Below are 13,292 nucleotides of genomic sequence, written 5' to 3'. Positions count from 1 at the left end.
ATTAACCAATGTATGAAAAAAGCAGCTGAGTAAGACTGTTTTGTCATCACCATGTGCATATCATCTCTAGCTAGAGTAAATTAAGTGTCCTCCCTTTGGTAATTGCTATTGTTCTTCTTTATATTGTAATGTGATTATGTAATAATTTGGGAATGATATTGTAAACTTGGGTCAGGACTTGAGTGCAAACAGTATGATCTATCTCAAACAGTTTGCTACAACAAACCAAATAAATACAACACATGAATACATTTGTTATAAATAAACAGTTTGAATTCATTGCAACTGTCAAAGATACCACAGACTACAAATTGCAAGGGGAAGTCCTTGGAGAAAGAAAAAATAATGTAATGTGAACTGTAAACTGATAGAAAAGTCAAAAGAAAAGAATTAGTATATACTGCCCTATGATAAGCATTAGACCTCAGCTGATACGGTATTCTGGATAAATTGCTGGTTATAAGAACAGCACATTTGTCCACTAGTTTGCATTGAAGTTATTAATACTCAATACCATGGGGGGTGGGGGGAGCCCTCTGTAAACTGTTCTTTGAAATGGTCTTATATTCATGCCACGTTGTAAAACTTTGTAGAATAACAAATTGTACAACTACATAGCACTTGACAAATGCATGAATGTTTGTCCCTCTCTCTTGGACCTGTAAAAAACTCCACATGTACAATACTTTTCAAATGTCTGGAAACATGTCAGAGAAAATAAATAACATTTCTCAAAATAAAGTGGCAAGTAATAACGTAGATCAAAGGAGGTATTTTAACCTAAAATTATTTATTTAGCTTGACACTTGTATCATTCACTGTTGGTAGCTGGGCTGTTTATTTGAAAGCAAATGCTTGTTAGTTTTTTGGTCAATCCAGCCTGACAAACACATAAAAAAGCTAAATATACCAACCAATCCTCATTAAGTATAAAGAAAAATACATAACAAGAATCAATCATCATTGCTGTTGCTACCAATAAACAGAAAGTGTTGAAATCTACTTTGTGATGATGTGGTAAAAGGAGGTGGTGGGGAAGGTTCTCCACCGTAAATTCTTAGAATATGGCCCTCGGGACTGACCTGGGTTTCAACATCTGTGAGTTTTCTCGTCTGCTCTGCCGTCTGACTTAGGAGACTGGTTCCTATCTCAAGCATGGTGGCTGTGTGGTTCTGAACTGCACTCTGCTGTATCTGGGCCATCTCCAACTTCATATTTTCCACAATGTAGTTCTCGAGCTGTGAAAGAGAAAAGGTAACAACAAGGGCATTTTAAGGAAAAGGTATCAGTTGTGCACACTTGTAATGATTAGCTAGAAATCCTATTGTAAGAAGAAGTTTCAGATCTCTCACCGAGGCCATCCCTTCCCATCATTCTGTGCATGGCACTTCTTCTGAAGTCAATGGGAGATAAAATCTGTAACATAATAGGGCCAGTTGTCATTGTGTTCATGGCCTGAAAGGACAACTAGATCATCTAGTCTGGCCTCCTCCATACCACAGACTCTAAACCACACCCGGTTACCCCTGTGTTGAGCCCATCTATCACCTCACTAGAGTGGTTCTTTAGGGTTCAATCCTTCCTTTACAGAAACAGGAGTTTGTTGCAATTTGCCTTGCAAACAATCACACACAACTTGCAAAGTGACAAAGAACATGTCAATTCATATGCAAAAATCAGATGGTGTGAATAAGCTCCTATCTTTTTCTAATCTTTTTTTAAATAGCCTACATATTGCCTCAATGACTACCAATGCTACCACATGTTCTTCTTGCAATATAACACGTAACAATATTATTATCATTTACATAGAGCCAAAAGTATGTGAAACTCTAGACAACATGGTTCCTGTCCTGAAAAGCTCACAGTCTAAATAGATAATGACTGGAAAGAGGATCGGGAGAGTAGGGCACTATGAAAAGTAATTAAGCAGTGACATTCAGCATGCGTTTGGTTAGCTCCAGGATTTTTAAAATGTGCATGTGTATCTGTTTTGTTAACACATCTTTGACAGAAAGACTAGGGTTTAGAGGGCTCAGGACAGGAGAGTGTTTTAAGGGGGAACTTCAAAGAGCAGAGGATGGCGATAGGAGACACTGGAGTCAAGGAGTGATCAGAGAAGCAGGGGGCCTTGTGGATTACTTCAATACACTTTCACTGTCGCTCAAGGCCTCCCAAATAAAAATGAATTTATTTTAGAGTTGTCCGCATGTTAAATGAAGACATGCTGATAATTAACACCACATTTGATTGAAGACTGACAATTGCTGAAGTTAATAAGAGATTAATATTAGTGATTCATGAAGTACATGTGAATGCTACATTTATAGGTGACCAGTCTAATGATTTTATGAGCTGTTGCAAAACAATTGTTTGTTACAAACAATAGCCACAGAGTATTAACAGCTATTGCGGATGTGCATCTCTTGTGCAACCTTTAATAGATTAATTTATTTTTTAGAATCTATTGTAATTGTATAGATATGCAACAACACCTAACCGGATCTAAATGACAGTACATAGGGCTTTAAAGCACTGCAAGTTTCTTACGTATGCATGGGAGAAGGGACTTGGTTGTTGTCCCCTCTTTGAGCCACTTTATGTCTCGCAAGAAGTATAAAAGCACTGAAGTCTGGTCCAGTGCCTAGATGAGAATTTCCCTATCATGAGGGAGCTCTCAGTTCTTAGCTCTCAGTTCTTCCCCTTGATCCCAGCAGAGGGGGCATATTATAGGGGGAAAGAGGCATGTGGAGTATGCAGTTCTAGTCTCCCAATTCTCAGCTGGCCTACCATCCCTTAGGTGCCATAATTAACTGGAATAAGAGAAAGCAGCCCCTAAATTGCTCTAAGTTATGCTGATGCTGGAGCAGTTGTGGTGGAGAGGCAGGGGCTGTAAATGGCTCCAAAATGGCCCGTGCCCTGAACAGAGCTCACTACAGGGGAGAAATCAAGCCCTGTACATGTATAGAAGTGCATATGTTGCTCAAAATCTCCTGGAAGGGATGCTGCTTGGTCCCAGGCCCCAAGCCAGTCAGCAATGTGGTTTCACTGGGTTAAATCCCAGCTGAGGATCTCAAAGTCTCAGTGGGGAAAGCAGCTGACTCTAGCCAGGCTCATAAGCTTAAAAAAGGAGCTGGGCCATGTTAATGAGAGAGAAAGGTGGGTATTGTGGACCAGAACCCAGAACAGGGATTTTTGAAGACATGGGCCACTTCATTGTTATTGTCTGTTGTTGTTGCTTTGATATTGTTTGTGTACAGTTTACAGACTGTTGAACTGAATGAAGGGGATGTGGCCAGAGTTGTTGCTGGCTGTGTAATCTGTTTGAACAAGGACCGTCTAAATAAACTGGAAACCCCAAAGACTGGTTGGTTTGGTTTTGTTTGTTATTTTTAGTCGGGCCTGGATTGTTCTTTCTAGCTGCTTAGACCCGGGCCCTGCCATAACACACAACAAAGACAGTGCCACACTAGAAAATGCTGACTTTATTTCTGACGTATATAGGCATTCTACTAACATCTTGTTTAATGTCTTCTATAGAGTATTAACATGAAAATGCACTGGCCTGGATCCAGCTGGTATAGATAGATGCATCTCCATTGAAGTCAATGGAACCATGACAATTGAACCCGTTGGGGTTTCTTTTACACCCATCAGTGATTTTTTCTATAACTGATCATATTTATGGTTAGCTGATGCCCAGATCTTAGTCACGACTATTTGACTCAGTAATTCATTTTTAATCAAATTGGACCTGCTTCCGTAGCAGTGAGCATGTTTCATTGTGAAAGGTAAGCTGCACAGCTAAGCTGTAAGAACCAGATGTAGTTGATTTAGAGACTGGGGAAGGGAGCAGGAGTCAAACATACAATGTGTGATTAATAAGCAGGGCTGCTTTCATCTTATCTATAAACATTCCTGTGGAGATGGATAACTGTTAAACACATTCTGATGAGCTACATCAGCTGAGCTCAGAAAAGATTTGCAACAAATTTGATTGTCCACATACATCTCCTACTGATCTTAACATGTTTACAGAAAAAGATTGCTACCTCAAGATTAAATATTTTATGAGTAAGAATGATTAAGATCTGATTTTTCAGCCTGGAAAAGTGCTGAGCACTCAGCCTGACAGAGTTGTAAAGTAGATGTCTCAGAATCCCAGCCCACAAAAATGTTTCCCTGAGCTGCCAAGTTGCCCCTTTGATTTGGGTATTAATAGAGCGTTTGAGTGTAATGGTCAAAATATTTATAGTTTTACCACTGAATAATCTGATAAGTGATTAATAACAGAGGCACAATTCATGTGTGTGTGTTTGCAATGGAAGGTTCCAGGTATCCATTACCAGAATGAGTTTGTTCTCGTCACAACTAGGACACTGTAGAGGCTAAAGATTTTGAGCTAGTCCAAAGATGGTTTTAGTGGGCCATGATTATTTTACACAGAGCTTTATGTTCAGAAATATTTTGAAGGTACATCTTATGCAGCACATGAGCCAGGGCCATTGTGTTTTTAGCCAGGCTCTTGCTCCTGTTTGGCTTTCTTTAACCAGTACATTTACTTCTCTCCAACCTGTCCCCTGACAGAATGGTTGTAAATATTCCACATGAAAATGCCACTGGAATGAGACGCATCTGAAACATTGGGCCCCTAAATAGGGTGTCCAACTTCCTTCCTTTCCTCCACTTCCTGACTGAAAGGGAGGATTCTCAGGTGATGAGTTCTAACACAGGGAAGTTACAGTACAAGTTATAATGGGATGCTACCACAACAGAAATTTCCTTCAGTGTTGACCTCCTCCAAGAGACAAGTTGGGAGACCAGGTTTCTACAGCTGCTGGGAGAGCAGAGCTGGAACTAGGCATCTAAAATTGTTGTGAGGGTCACAGTCCAATGAATAGAGAAGATGGAAAAGCTGTTGTGAGGAAAAAAATCTTCGAAAACCCTGTGAAGGGGGTTGGGAAAGGGTTGTTTAAATGAAGAATTCTTCAGTACATCACAGAATCTTTATTTGACAGTCACTATAAACAAGAACAGGCTGAACAGGGTGTTCATTGGTTGCTCCCTGCATTCATTAAACTGTGTATAGTTTATACACTATTGCTCACCCTACGTATTCAAAAAATCCAGAGTCAGGCCACACAAACACACACAAATCAGAAGTCTGGCTTAAAATCAGGGTTAAAAAAATAAATAAATGCAGTATTCTTTTTAATCTGTCTTCTGGTTTCTGAATTTTTATGGCTTTTTAGGGTCATGTTTTCAAGCTCTTCTCCACATTCTGATGGTGAAAATTTTTTTTAAAGGGAAGCAGAGAGTATCATATATTCATCTGACTCCAGGAGACAGGACTTTGAGAAAAACATCAACTGTGGCAATACAAGGCAAAATCATGAGAGTTGGCAGCACTGTTTATATTGCTGAATAAATAAACTGTTTGCACAAACTATATGAAGAGCTAAACTTGAAATGGGGAACTTGGCCCTTATGGGAGTGAAAATTGACTACAGCCAGGTAAATTATTGCAGCAATGACATATTGAATGTATACAGCTGTTTTTCCTGTTCAGGAATTAGCCACAAAAAGACTTCATCTTTTAAAAAATGTTTGTTATTCAAGACAACTCAACAGTAGTTTTGTGAACATATCTCAGCCCTTGGATTGTTAGGAACTGTTTGCTGAGATTAGGAAAGGAGGAATCTAGCATTACAGTAATTTGGTCATAAAAAGAATCAGCCTGCCCTGAAGGATAATTCCCGTCCCACTTTCTCCCATTTCTTTTAGCTTGCTGATTAACTACAATCCTGGTCCCACTGAAATCACTGGCAGAACTCCCATTGACTTCAAAAGGGCCAGGATTTCACCCATTATTTTTATTACTGAAAACCAGAATTAATTAGATTTATTCACGTCAAACACTATGGGCCTGATCCAATGCCCATTGAAGTTGTTTTGCTGTCTCTGGGAATTTTGGATCGGACCATGTATCTATTATTGACTAAGAGGAATAGCAGCTATTAGTTAGCAGCTGATTAAAGGGATACTTACACGAAACACCATCTGAATGGATTTATAGCAAGTGACACACAAAATCACATTCAGAAAAGCAAACAAACTTCAACCATTTGGGGTTTAATACTCTTCAAGAACTACTTAATCACACATTTAACTTAACAGCATTCTCCATAAAGATTCTCCATTAAGCTTCAAATACATAAATAACACATGCATGAAAGAATCATTTTAGCAGGTCAAGATACTCTATGCGCTCTTTATTTCTCTAATATTTCCTTGTTTGCACACTGCCGCTTTACACTTTTTATTTAAGTTGCCCTGTGTCTTAAAAAATAAATGCAGCTTTTTTTCTTTTTTTGCTATATCCTTCTTTCCTGGAATATCTCTTTATTACCAGAATGGTTACTCTTTCTATTAATTCATCTGCATCTGCTTTCAGTACTACTCACTAAATTGTTATAGGAATTTTCAGCAATGTGGGATTACTCACTTGGATGCATAATAAGGTTGTAACTTTCTCAGAAATAAAACTGTCAGGAAGTTCAGCATAATTGTTTAATAAAAATTCCAGAGGATTTTGCATTAGGACTATCTAACTTTTACTGTATAATGTTTATTGAATAGTCTTCATAGAAACCATCCAAATACTAATAGGAATATTAAAATGGAAACAGTAACTTCGGACATAAGTAAACGATCATAACTTCTGGCAGATGACATAAATAAAAAGAGAGATTTTTCTCTTGCTTTGATCATGGGACTATTTATTGTAGTTTACTCATACTAATTATATTGTAAGGACTGCTGTGGTATCCCAATGATGTTATATTCACACAGTGCCTGTGTATGAGAATGCAGGTTAATGTAACAAATTACTGCCACTAACCAGGCACTACACAGAATTTCAGAGAGTATAATGAAGAACATGCATTAATGATAAGCTTACAATCACTACCCTGCTTATCTGGATCACTTCAAAAGTGAGATGGGAGAACATGAAAGATAAAATTTAGAGACCTGTAGAATTTAATGGGCTGAAGTATTCAAAGCTTTTTTAGAACTGTACGGGTTGGGGAAGGAATTTAAAACTGAGAAATGGAACCTTGGTCATATGTATATCAGAAAGGCAGGGATGGCAGTTACCATGTACCAAAGACAGGAAAGTGTCCTGAGGTTTCCAATGCATTTCTTTGCAAAGTATCCCCTCAAGAGTAAGAGGTTTGGAGTTCACTGGCGATGAGACTATTCAGTGTGGCAGATCCACATGGAAGGGACCAGCTTGATGCATAGAGCAGAACGCATCCTGCTATTCATTCCATCCCACTGCAGGTTCTCCATGGAGGGCATATAAAAATAGTTAATGATCCTTCATGCACCACTGACTTCTTCTGAGGTATCCACTGTGGGGTCAGCAAGTGATGGGAAATCTGTGGGGTCAGCAAGTGATGATCACAGAGAACAATTAGTTCTCATTCCTTTCCTATGCGCCCCCTTCTGGACTCACTGTGGTGTCCATTGAGGGGATGGAGATGAAGCAGGGAAAGTTCCATATGAGGAAGAAAGCATTTGACGATCAGGCCCTAGTTTAAAGTGCAAGAAGGAGATGCACACTAACTATACTCCAATGTATTTATTGCTGTTGGGACTAAATTATGAATGGCCTAATATGCACATTAGACTCTAAGAAAGGACGACTGGGATATATAGTGTGCATAGTACTAGAAAGGAATGGTTGATTATGAAACATTACCTAAGTGTTTGTGGTTTTGAGTTCCAGGATTTCAGAAAAAGAACTACTCCAATCAATCAGTAACTCTAACTATAGCCAAACTCCTGCTTTGGGAGAGGTTTGGCTATAGAAACTCTATTTACTTTTGACTTCTATTGACTGTAATATACCCAGAGTTCAAAGTCTTTATTAAGGTAATAATAAAAGTAAGCCTTGTTGGATTGTGTGAGTTATTCTTTCATGATATTAGATTATTCTTAAGGTACTCAAGCCATGTATTATTTTGCATTGCTATTCGCTCTAATACCTTAATAAATATGTGTAATACTGTTGAGAGAACCATCACTTCAAATTACCTCACTTTTGTGCATTTAAAAACGTAACCCTAGTCTACAATAATGTAGTTTTCCAAATGATATTCTATGAGAAAAAAATGAACAACTGACATTTACCTATTCAAATAAATGGACTCGCTACTTCAGCCAATGTAAATTATGTCACTACCTTGCCTTTAGTGGAGCATGGTATACACCAGCTGAGCATCTGGCCCAGTGTGGCTATATCTTTATGTTAAGATTTAAATAAATGCATGAAGTGTGCTTGAATATCCATGCCACTGCAAATTTAAATCAATACACTTCGGAATGGAACCATTCATAACTTTGTTATTTCTAAGCCTAGTGTCTTCATATGTATCAAGGGCACTTGCTCCTAGGAAGGACTAAGTCCTTGGCATTATGTATGTTTAAAATCACCCTCATACTATTGCATTAATGTAGAATTACAATTAGTTTACCAAAAAAAAGAGTGGTGCTTCATCACATGTTTGATTTGTATCTCTAATGTGAGATTTAAATAAACCCACTGAGTGCATTTGTCTGAATATTTTCATATGTATATGGGATCACATGTACAAATAATCACTTTGTGTTTATTTTAATAAGTAATCACTGCAATAAACACAGCTGCATTTGCAATATGTGATTTTCAAACACATATTGCTTTGTTATTTCTGAGCCAGATGACTTCCAATATATTAAAGGCACTTGTCCTCATGGAGAACTAACTTAAATCCATAGTAAGTTTGAACTAAGTAAAACTTTTGTTATGAAAGAAAAAAAATCATGCAAAACAATCCATTTTTTTAAGGCCCAGATAAATTGCTCTGTTTGGTCATTTTTTATTTATTTCAGTCCAAAGTTCAGAGTTTCAAAGTTCAAAACAAAAATTTCCACAGTAAAACCACAATAAAACCATCTTTAGACTAAGAACAAATCTGGTAAATTTGACACCAAAAGTATTTTGCCCCCAAAAATTGCCATGGAGAAGACAATAAGGAGCCTTTATTTACTCTCTTGTATGTAATACAAGAAGAGAACTCTCAATGCACTGAAAACACAACAAATATTAAGTGGATAAAAGGATACTGTTTTATACAATACACAAGACTAATGGGTAAAACTTTCTGCTGCAGAATGTTATTGATCCAATGCATTGGGGTCAGATCATGATAACTTTACTCACACCGAAGAGTACCCCACTGAAGTCAGTATTCATGAAAAGTACTACTCAAAGCGAGTAAAAGTATTGTAATATGACCCTTTGTGCTTTTTATTTAAGCATTAGACTTCAGTGTCTTAACAGCATCTCTAGTAATGCTAGCCAGGATAAAGTTATGAGGGAATTTCAATCCTCTTGTTTCAGGATATGAGCAGATCCCCAGCTTGGTTCACCCTATGGTATAATAATTGGATACTTTATGGGTTTGGGTAGGTTGAGTTTCACTTCCTCTCAAAGCATCTGGCACGTCCAAGGACAGGCCATTGAACTAGATGGAGTATTGGTCTGTACCAGTTTGATGATTCAATCTTATCTTTTCTGTGTAAGTCTCGAAGGAATTTGGACATCTTCGGTAGGTACCCAATTATTTAGGCCCTGTATTGGAGAAGGGAAATACACCCAGAAAGCCTCCTTGCTTTTGGGCTAATACCTAGAAAACTGGGAGACTACTTGCTATTTCTAAATTATGATTAACTGCGGTTATTACAAGCAGCATATGAAACGCTAAAAGGGCTAGTTTCAATGACCTTTATTAGAATATTGCATCTCTTATTTATTTATCATTAAAGTGTAATAAAATCAATGAGCAGCATAATTGAGAATCATGTCAGACGTGATGAAATGGTCCCGTATGGGAGCCATTTATTAAAAAAAGAAACCAGAACAACATGTTCATATTTATCCTGCCATTAGTGAATTTATGGTTTAAAGAAATTTCCAGTTTAATATTAACCTTTACAAATTCTGCTTGAGGGCCAACTGTATTTTTCTTCATCTGACGTTCCAAACCACTTAATTATATAAACACAGCTCATCTCTGATTATACAGTTGGCTGCAAGTATGACCCATCACTAGTGTACGAAGAAGTGGGAGGCATTAAGTGTAGATGAGGCAACATGCCTAACATCTCACCCTGAATAAATAAGAAGAACAGTTGTTTTATTTCACACAGTATTTATCCACTACAACAAAGAACCAGTTCCCTTTGGCAAAGATATTCAAAATATATGGCAAGAATAGTTTTTTGAAAGTGACTTATTCTGGAATGAATTCCACATAAATGAATATTGAATACCTTAGGTCCTGATCCTGCAAATGCTTGCTGCTGAATGTAGTGCTTACTACCAGGTTAGTCCAGATGAAATCGCCTCCTTGCTTCACTATGTGAGGCCTGTGGAATATGCAGTCCCAAGGTGCGTATGTTGTTTTGGCTGCCATACAACATTATTAACTTATATCTAAACTTCAATTGAACCAGGGAGAATTTTAGCATTGATTGGACTACCATATGTAACTTTTGGTTGATGGTAGTTTATGTTGTACTTGCTAACATAGCATCACCAGTTTTTGCTGCTGCTGTTTTTATTCTGTTCCGGTTCTTATGCCAGGCCGATTACCATGGCATCTAAGTGCCTTGTTGACATCCAAAGGGATGTTTGCAAACACTTTCAGAGGCTATGCTTACACTCTGAGCTAGGGGTTTGATTTCCCTGCTCGTGTACACACACTCATGCTAGCTGTCGTCAAGCTCGCATGAGTGTACATAGTAGGCACGGTAGCAGAGGTCATGAGAGCAAGGTTCGGCTGAGCTGTGCCGAGTACATACTCCTCATGTGGTTTCAGGTAGGTTTGTGCTCAGCACAGATCAGCCGTGCCTCCACGGCCACTACCTGTGCTACTGTGGCTACTTATACTTGTGCTAGCTCAATGACAGCAAACATGACTTTGTGTACACGAGCAGGGGATTCACATGCCTAGCTCATAGCTTAGACATAGCCAAAGGAGGCTAGCCTGTAAGTAAGGCACTGTACTAAGATTCAGATTTGGGTTCAATTCCTGGCTCTGCCACAGTCTTCCTATGTGATGGGCAAGTCACTTTGGGCCTGATCCAAACTCTACTGAAGCCAATGGGAGTTTTTCCATTGTCTTCAATGGACTTTGGATCAGGCTCTGAAATAATCTGTGCTTGAGATCCCCGTCTATAGAATGGAGAGAATAATGCTCCCTTTCTGCTACCCTTTTGCCTGTTTTGACTATTTAGACTGCAACCTCCTTCGGACAAAGATTTGTCTTCCTGTACATTTGTACAGTGCCTTGCTCAACAGGACCCCAAACTCAGCTGGAGCCCCTAGACATTACCACAATACCAATAATAAGTGGTGATGATCACCAGCAGACTACAGCCTCAGTTTTGAGTACTTGCTGAAGTATAAATATGAAAGAAGCTTAATTGCACAAGTCCCATCGTACAAATACTGGAACGCTAGTGTAATGTAGGAATGTGTGAACAGAATGCACCCCAACCAGACACAGCCCCATCTCCATGCCATAGTTACAGCCTATAGTTCATTCTTGAATGTGTTTCTATGATTAATCATTTGTAATTTTCAAAGCAAAAGTAATGTTGGTTCATACCATTCACCACAGTACACGAACAAATTCAGTTCACTAATGCCACTGGGTTGCCAGAGATGGAGTTCTTATCCTTACTATGGAGCCATGCAGGTGTGTGACATCCCCACTGGTCCACAATGATCTGAAAAGCGTCGAAACATTTTGGGGTTGTGTCCCCTGCCAACCCAAATGTGTCAGGCAGGACAGCAGAGCTGGCATATCAGGGGAAGTTATCTTTGCCAGGCATAGTGTTGGTACAGATAACTTTTTTTTCACATGGGGGAACAGAGTGTGATTCAGAGTCACAATGTGATTCATAGTCTGCTCCTGGGACAGCACACCATGTTTCCGCTTCCCTGTGGCAAAGCCCTAAACAAGCTAGGAAATATCACAGCAGCCAAAGTATTTGTAGGCAACTGAGCTCTCCTCTGCTCAGTAAGTGTGGGTTGGTTGGTAGGCTCCAGAATCTAATGCCCAGGAAAAAACTTTCTATTTACAGTACATAAGAGAAAGAGGCCTTTAATAAAGAGCCCTGCTCACTCATGCTCCTTGTCCTTGCATAATGCTCACCAGTTTAATTTTATGGTAAGCAAGTCTCTTTCTCACTCAACACTTGCTTGAATTTCACTTAGCATTGAAGACTGATCTTCTTGTCTGTTAGCACCTAATATGGCAATGGGTAGAGGCTGCATAGATTGTAAAATTCTTGCCTCTGTTCAATCCCTGGAGGTACATAGGTAGTTTGCTGAACTACTTCAGATTATCAGCAATGAACATTTAGGCAAAGGATTATTTATTCTCACATACAGTATTTATGTGCACACATAATTTCATGAATTTATACATAACACACCTTAATTATAGTTTCTTAAAATTGGTGGATAGTAATATTTGTTGGTGTCCTGTAAAGCCTGCACATATTAATGGTTCTCAATTTTTGATACAACAATTTGAAGCACAAATCGTTTAATGTCGAACATCCTAGATACATGTTAATGTTTACATCAGTTCTATGAGAAATATTTGAAAATGGTATCAAATTCAATACACCTCTGCTGGAATCACTTTATAAATTTAAGGCACAAATAAACTAAACACTTCCAGAAATGACTATGGCAGTAAACTAGTAATTTCAGCTTTCCACAGAACGATAAAAAAAGTTAAATACTAGTGGCAATCACAGTACTTTTTCTTCTCATTCTCAAAAATTCTACATTTTTATATTAGCCTCTAAGTGCCAGACCTGGCTTCATTTACTTTTAATGAAAACTGTGTGTGTAACTCTTTGCCCAGTGTTATAACACACAGTACCATAGAAACAACGGGTTTTTTTTTTGTGGAGTCTATTTCCGAAGTCTGTGACAATTGACGAGTTAAGAGAATTTCATTGTAATTATACAGCCAAATATAATTTATAACTATTAGAATGAGAAACATGCATATAAATCTCAAAGTGCTGAAATCAATATAGTGAATTCAGCTTATTCTACCTGCTGGACTTGCTGGGTCAGATTTGCAGATTTGTATAAAATAAGCAAGCGCACACTTACATCAACGGGTATAGGCTGATGGATTGGAAAATCCCTGTGCAAT

General features: G+C 38.4%; 1 protein-coding gene across 1 annotated transcript in view; it reads right to left on the bottom strand.

Annotated features, from left to right (window-relative positions):
* The window catches only part of ANGPT1 (angiopoietin 1), a 203,668-nt gene that overhangs the window by 99,547 nt on the left and 90,829 nt on the right, over positions 1–13,292 (bottom strand). Inside the window, exon 2 of the mRNA XM_077808861.1 lies at positions 1,083–1,238. Within this exon, the coding sequence (XP_077664987.1) occupies positions 1,083–1,238 (156 nt within the window). The remainder of the gene's footprint in view (positions 1–1,082; positions 1,239–13,292) is intronic.

Source organism: Eretmochelys imbricata, chromosome 2, assembly GCF_965152235.1.
Source record: "Eretmochelys imbricata isolate rEreImb1 chromosome 2, rEreImb1.hap1, whole genome shotgun sequence".
NCBI classification, from domain to species: Eukaryota; Metazoa; Chordata; order Testudines; family Cheloniidae; genus Eretmochelys; species Eretmochelys imbricata.
The sequence above is the reverse complement of the archived record's forward strand: the minus strand, read 5'-3'. Positions and strand labels throughout refer to the sequence as shown.